Genomic DNA, 7,776 nt, shown 5'->3' on the forward strand with positions numbered 1-7,776 from the left:
GAGGTGAGAGGACAGTTTGCTTTTTTTTTCTAAAAAGAGGCTGGAAAGGTTAAGGGTTAGAGAGAGGTTTCAAACTTCCTCAATTTACAAACCATTTTAGTTTTTTTTCTAACAAAACATATCTTATTGTAAACTAAAAAAAACTACATATATATATCCTCTCTAATGAATCCTAGTTCTCTTCAGTTTAAAATTTACAATTCTATATTTTTTATGCAGAACACGTTCCTCGATCCTTAGTTCTATCTGCAAAATAGACTGTCGAAATCCCGAAAATCGGAAGCTGGAAGAATCAGGACATGTCGTAATGTGATGATATATAGTTGGTGTAATGCAAGGCCAGATATTGGTCAAGCTCACTGAAACAATGGCATCGAGTCCCCAATTTTATAGGTTTCGACATTAAATAAACACTTATATATTTTATACAATTAATTTGTTATTTAATCTAATTAATAATAACAAATACATGTAATGAAGCCCAATCATTTTAAAATGTATATAAATAACAAAATATTATATATACATAAGTAGTAAAACATTTATATATTTCTAAAGCAATTTTTTATTAATTAAAATAAAGGCCACAGTTTCTATTTTGTTTCAAACCTCCCAGAGCCATGGTGTACTGGTCAATTTCTTTTAAACAATGCGTAATTGATATGAACAGATTTGGTCAAAGAACTAATATTTTAAAATTTCAAAAAGAAAATTGTAAACTAGTAATATGATACATCAGTTTTTTTTTTGTCGATCATTTATATACAATCGTAGTTTGATTTTGGTTTGCAAAATCATTAGAATTAATCATACAACGATTTGCTTTCAGATGGAAAAAGTCTAGGAAGGAGACTAGGATCGTCTTGGTCATACTGAAAACCTACCTTGGGAAATTTCAAGGAAAAGCCATTTGCTGTGCTACCACATGTCAAATAATTAACTTATCTCGCTGGATCTGAACCATGTAAGCAGCTTAGTTTAATTAAGCAAGAGATTGGCTTGACTCTATGAAATTAATGGTCCTGATCTATTTCTATATCTTCATTTTTAGTTTTCTTGACGGTTATCATATTTTCGGTGTATTATAAATAATGTGCGGGATTGTGCTATAGTCAATGCAGTCTAGTGTTAAATTAATTAATCGAAATTTATATGAGAATTAGTGGAAAAGTCAAAGTTTTTTTTTACAATTTTTCACGGAAATTTTTATTTAGATGTTCTCATATTACTGAACATCTAAAATATTTTTAGTACGTTGACAAAAAAAATATTTTTAGTACACTTTTTTTTGGTACATTGTTTTAATCTCCAAAGCTATCAAAGATGCCAAACAGTGGCAAGAGACTCAAACACCGATAATAGTGATGGCACGACAACTAGACGATCAACAACCACCTTTGCCCACAATGATCACTATCCACACAGACGCTGCGTGGTCGGAAAACTCATTGTTTGCTGGGTTTGAAATTATTATCTTTGATGCAGCCGGTGGTATTGTGGAGAGGAAGCGCATCGGAAGATTTTGTGGCCTCTCCCCTTGTTGAGAAGTCTCTAACAATTCATCCTATCCCACACGGTGACCATGGAACGACATCCAATTACTTTAAAATCAGACGCTCATGATCTAATCCGAGCCATCAACGAAAGAATGCAAGTTAAGAAACTCTTTGTATCTTCCATGATATTTTTGAGCTTTCTGGTTGTTTTACCGCTCTATATATCATGTATCTTCCTCGTTCAAACAATATTAATTAGAGTTTGATCCATTCATACTGCACGTATGTTTATTTAATAGAATAACATATCACTAGGTTAAGATCCGCGCCTTGCGCGAAATGAACATTATATATATAAACTATTTTATATATTATCTGCTTATAACATATTATGAATAATAAATATATATTGAATAATTTAAAAGTCATTATCTACTACTTATATAATTAAATTGGTGCGAACATATAAATAAACTTTATAAATCGAAAAAATATTTTTTCTATTTGATATGATATATAATTAAATTTAAAAGACAGTAACATATATATGATATATTTTAATATTAATATTTATTAGATGATGCTTTTTGCTCATATTTTTTTTTATCATTTGTATCTGTTATAGCAAAAAGTCTAAATTAATGATAACAAAATTTTCACTGTGAGATTACTGGCGTATAGTTTAATTTAAAATGATACATATATTTATCAAAAAATGTTCAAGGGTAAATTTCAAAATTAAGATATTTATGTATTTTTATATGGCGTATAGTTTAATTTAAAATGATACATATATTTATATATCTTTTATTTTTGATACTTATTAAATGAGACTTTCAACTTATATTATTTTTTAATTATTTGTATCATGTCATAACAAAAGTTTTAAATCATAGATCACAAAATTTGAATGTGAAACTTTTAATAGTTTTAGTAATTTATACTCGTTTTTAAAAATTCAAATATAATATATAAATATTTTTTTAATTTTAATTATATGGTTACTATGATTGTTTAATTTATTTTAATAGCTTAAAATTAAACAAATATAATTATAATACACACTTATTTTTATCAAATCTTTATTATTCAAAATCATTAATTGTCGTATATACTTTAGCCACATTAGGCAATTCCGTAATCTTATTTAAGGAAATAATGAAGAACATTAATAATGTATTTATTGTGGTTTAATAAAAACTTATTATATATTTAGATGGACCAACCTATTTCTCTAAGATTTCTAAGAATCATTCTAGTGATGACACGTGGCTACAAAAAAATGTTGCAATGTTGCAATGTTTCTCAAATAATATATAGGGGATTTTTTTCACAACGCAAGAATGTTATGGTTGTACAGACATGCACGGTTTTTATTTTCGATTTGTAGTATTTAATATTTGTGATAAATCAACGGTTTTTAATTATTTATAATTTGTTGGTTATTCATATTGTGGTTGGATACTAAACCAATCAAAATGATATGTTATATAACATATTCATGAATTAGTACTTTTTAATTGCATTAACCTTTTTTGATGTATTTATATATAAATTAAAACACCAGTTAGTATGTTTATGTATATTAATAAATCTATCTTTCCAAAAATAAAAATATTATATCAAAGAAAATTCACTTATGTTTTATAACATAGATAAATATTTCTCTAAGTTTTTTATAAGCCAAATAATTTTTCTTCTATTTTTATTTTGAGAAAAATATTAAACTAAAATTTTATTTTTGCATTCTTATACATATGTGTGAATAATATTAATCCTCAAATTATTTAACATATATTTCAAAAATAACTTATGTGTTTTAATAAAACATTTATATTTTGTATGTGAAATGATATAATAAAGTACACATATTTAAAGTTTGTATGTCACATTGTAAATAAATCTGTTTAATTTTATTGTAAAAATTGATTTGAGAATATTCATGTTAATTTTGTTTAAAGAATAATGGTAAGTTTAGTTATAGAATAATCTCGCAAAATAAATTATTTATAGATAGTTAATTAATAATTATTAAGTCACTGTTGTAATTGTTTAATAAATGAATGGTTAGTTTCAAAAGGTATTTCAATTTTAGTAACATAGATATTCTAGTTATCCTTTAATTTTTAGTTTAGATGAATAATAATTTTAGTAACAAATATTTATTTTATGAAACTTAATATTAGATGTTTAAAATATTTTGCTTAATATATATATATATATATATTAATGATAAAAAAGTTAAAGAATATTTTGGTTTAAACTCCTTATAATATAAACTATAATATTGATTAGTGAATATAAATTATAAAATATATAAAAATTTTATATACTTGTATCTATATTATCTCACTTTACTTTTTTATTTAATTTTTGAATAAAATTTTCAAATTTTTATTCTTTCGTCTATAATTGTATGTATCCACCGATAACTACAAACGATAGAAGAATTTTTTTTTTTTAATTTGGAGCAGAATGAAATGGTTCAAGAAAGTTTTGTAATTTTTGTAAACGTTAACAACCGCTACTACATGTAAATATTGTGTTTGGTCACGAAAATTTGTTTTAAAACTTCTGAACTTTTAAAGATAGCAACTAAACCACAATGACTTTTGGCCAGTGCCGTGCGAAGACTTTTGGGGGCTCGAGATGATTTTAAAAATAAATTTTTACAATATGTAATAGAAAATATAAATTTTAATTGTGATACACCATTTTAATTTGCAATTTAAAAGTAAGGTTAAAATCATAAGTAGAAAACTGGTATTTTTAGAGAAAGTTAAAAAAATAATTTGGTATTTTAGAAAGATAAAATAATCATTTAAATACAAATTATAAAAATAATAAAAATAAAAGTGATAATAACAAAATATTGAATAAAAATAATGGTAGATAATGTATACAACATTTTTTCGTTTAAGAAATGATGATAGATAAAATATTTATGTTAAACGTATTATTTATTGTTTTATGAACTCTTTCACCAAACTATTATAATGTATAAATAAAAATACAAGCAACTAACTTATGGTAAGGAAAAATTGGATAATAATATGTAATAAAAGCAAAACGGAAATCAGAATTGTGAGTTGGACCGTATCAGTTCCTTAAATTAATTTTGTATTTTAGTTAACACATATTGAAATTATTTAGAATAAAACCATTTATCGAAAACAAAGTCATATTCAGAATCAACTGAAAATCTATCCAAACTATATATTAATAATTTTATGAAATTAGGAGCCCTAAAAATTGCACATCGGAAACAAAGCCTTTTTCAAACCATGGTAAGCAGGGCTCTGATTTCGATAGTCAAAATTAAGGTTTTTTTTTTTTTTTTTGAACACAATGGTTTCTAGATAGTAAACTTCCACGATTAACATCATCATTTTACATAATTCATGTGAAGAAAAAGAAAAACTAGGAAAAAACCTCCCAATTTAATGAATCCAAATTTTCTTCTGTCTAAAATTTACATTTCTATTTATGAAAAAACCTTCCTCAGTCCTCACTGGTTCTGTCAGCTAAAAAGGTTAACTTCTCAAAATTGAAAGCCGAAAGAATCAGGACAGTCTGACGTGCGTGTGAATCTTTTAGCCTTTCATACGAAGCTTTATAAGATCATATCGTGGAATATGAACACAAAAGACTTAGATCTTTGCGCGTTTTAGCTGTGAGTAGATATCATTAGCTTCTAGCTCCCTCTTGTGCATAATATTCTTGAATACTCTTTCCTCAGCTTTCATTAAGGAATCTCTTAATCTCTTCACATCAGCCAACTTCACAGGCTTCAATAAGAAATCTTCAGCACCTTCTTCAAGACATCTGTATACATAAGCAAATATTAGTGATCTAATTCCATAAAATTCATAGCTTTGGAACAAGAAAATGGCCAGCTCATAACAACAAGCAACTACATGATTAGACTTTAATTTTGGTAAAGATGGTTCCTTAATAATAAACAAATGCATGTGAGGTGTCTATCACGAGGATTGGATTTATAAATGACCCTACCAAAGATTATGCAAACAAAATTAAAAGCATATATTATATTTAAAAATTTGGGGTTATTAACAAACACATCACCGGCAATAGAATCAAATCTCAAGATAAGATCTTGCTTAACTTATGACGGATTATTCTTTTCTTATTTTCGGGCCACAAGAAACAATTTTTTTAATTATTACATATTCCTAATATCCTCTTATCAAATCTTTCGAGGACCCACTAAAGTAACACCAAAATCTTTAGCTTTGATCAAAAGTTACAACCACCACCAGTGTTACCCATGATGGTTTAGAGAAACCATATCATATTCATTATCTTACTAATCTGATATGATTATTAAAATAAATTTAATTAGGTCAATGCATATTGCTAAACAGTATCTTTCAAAAAAAAGAAAACTTGATTCCCTAAACAAACCCCCTTTTGAGCATCCCAAAGTAATAAATGCAACAAAATCTAATAAATTACTATAACTGGTTAATCATGGCTATTCTTAGATTAGATGATTCTGAACTTAAAACAAAGACTTAAGGATGGTGATTAAGATAACAGTAGAAGAGAACATACCTATCTATACGAGGCAAGATGTTCTCTGAGGACATAATCACAACCGGTATTTCTCTGAAAGCTGATGATTCCTATAGAATTTCAAAACCCATAAAACAGGTTAGATCAAAACTTTTTATTTTTATTTTCCAAATCAACAGAAAAGCTTACTTTGATCTTCTTCAATAGTTCATAACCAGTCATCCCAGGCATAGAGTAATCCGTCATTATCAGATTAATCTTCAGATCCTGACAAATATTATTCAAAAACTTCAATACCAAATTTGAATGGAATCTCAACACTAATTAAGGATCAGTTCAATCAGATTTATTACCTGAAATCCAACAGAACTATTGTCTCCATCTAATCCAAGGTATTGCAAGGCTCTTGTCGCGCTATCGACAACAGTAACTGACAATTTTCAAAAACAAACTGTCAGATTTCGAACATCAAACAGATTCCTCAAGATGAACAGAAACTTCTCCTTCTTACCTTTACAAGAAGATACTCTGAGCAACCGCTCGATGAACTTCCGATCGACGATGCTGTCGTCGACGGCAAGAACGTGAAGAAGCTCCGGCGACGCTAAGGAAGAAGTGTCGTTGGATATGTCCAACATCTCCGGACGCAAAACCTCCGCCATATCAATCAAAGATCGGTAAACGATAGAGATCGAGAGAGGGAATCTGCTTTTGATTTGAGAAGAAAGTGAGAGATTTGATTTTGCAAATGGGATAAGGAGTAAGGATTTATAAGGAAGAGTGGGGAAAAGAGAGGGAAATATGATAACGAGAGGATTCTGAGAGATCTTTGCATATCTGTGGGATTTTGTCTGTCGATTGCGCGTGGAATATTATTTGTTTACTAAAAGTCATAGTATTCAAATTTGTCAAATTCAAATATAAATAAAAGGCATTTACAATAAAGTTTTTTGAGGAAAAAAGTAGTCGAGTTTTTAAATTATATTTATAAGAATAGTCAAATAATATTCTGAGTGGTGAAGAAAAATCATATAGTTCTGGAAGGAAAAAAAATCATAGATCGTATCATGACGATTTCTCTCCAGTATTGTTCAGAATCAGAATCTTCAGATCATGGAAACTTTGATTTTGTATTTGTACATTTTCGATAATTTCGTATATTAATAGAACTTTTCATTTAAACAAAATGTACTAAAAATAGAAAATGTAATAATCGGTGAAAAAACATTTAATAAAGAAAACTTCTGATGATGTTTAAGTAGTTTGTAAGCAAGTAGTCCGGTTTTCTTTTTCTGGCTGCCTGTGTTTTTAGCTAAATTTCTTCTTCTTCGTTGAACAGAAAAAAAAGAAGCTAAATCTCTTCTTGAGGATTTTATTATTAGACTGATTATTTGCATTGATTCTAAATACAATCATAACTTTGTCTTAACTAATCAATGATTGATTGAAAGTTTTACTTAATATAGACTGTTATTTAGTAGATGGTCTTCCAATATCAATTCGAATTTCAAATTCGGCGTTTTTCATTTAACGCTTTTAGAACACTGGTTACAGATTCGTATATCGGGTAATGAATAACCTATGGTATTAAGTCCTTCACGTGTCCGCCCATTTATTTTGTAAAACTATGTGTGTTATAGGTGCCAAACACTTAATCTTCATACTATGTGCCCTCGGCACTCACCTAATGTTCAGTTAGAAATGTAATGATTTTTAAGTACATTCTCGTTGAGAAATGCTTTTG

The 7,776-nt window shown here is 27.7% G+C and overlaps 1 protein-coding gene across 1 annotated transcript; it reads right to left on the reverse strand.

Moving 5' to 3' along the window:
• Nucleotides 1-4,848: 4,848 nt before the first annotated feature.
• LOC106362751 (two-component response regulator ARR5) lies at nt 4,849-6,848 on the reverse strand. The gene is made up of 5 exons (XM_013802619.3): nt 6,544-6,848; nt 6,386-6,462; nt 6,222-6,299; nt 6,072-6,142; nt 4,849-5,321 (listed from the first exon to the last, which is right to left on the reverse strand). The coding sequence occupies exons 1-5, from the start codon at nt 6,692-6,694 to the stop codon at nt 5,147-5,149; spliced, it is 552 nt and encodes a 183-aa protein (XP_013658073.1). The 5' UTR covers nt 6,695-6,848; the 3' UTR covers nt 4,849-5,146.
• Between the last annotated feature and the right edge of the window lie 928 nt (nt 6,849-7,776).

Source organism: Brassica napus, chromosome A1, assembly GCF_020379485.1.
Source record: "Brassica napus cultivar Da-Ae chromosome A1, Da-Ae, whole genome shotgun sequence".
Taxonomy (NCBI): domain Eukaryota; kingdom Viridiplantae; phylum Streptophyta; class Magnoliopsida; order Brassicales; family Brassicaceae; genus Brassica; species Brassica napus.

Coding starts and splice junctions, on each gene's coding strand:
- LOC106362751 (XM_013802619.3), bottom strand. CDS start 6,694: ATGGCGGAGGTTTTGCGTCCGGAGATGTTGGACATATCCAACGACACT. Junction 6,300..6,385: donor ATAGTTCTGTTGGATTTCAG/GTAATAAATCTG, acceptor AATATTTGTCAG/GATCTGAAGATTAATCTGAT. Junction 6,143..6,221: donor AACTATTGAAGAAGATCAAA/GTAAGCTTTTCT, acceptor GAAATTCTATAG/GAATCATCAGCTTTCAGAGA.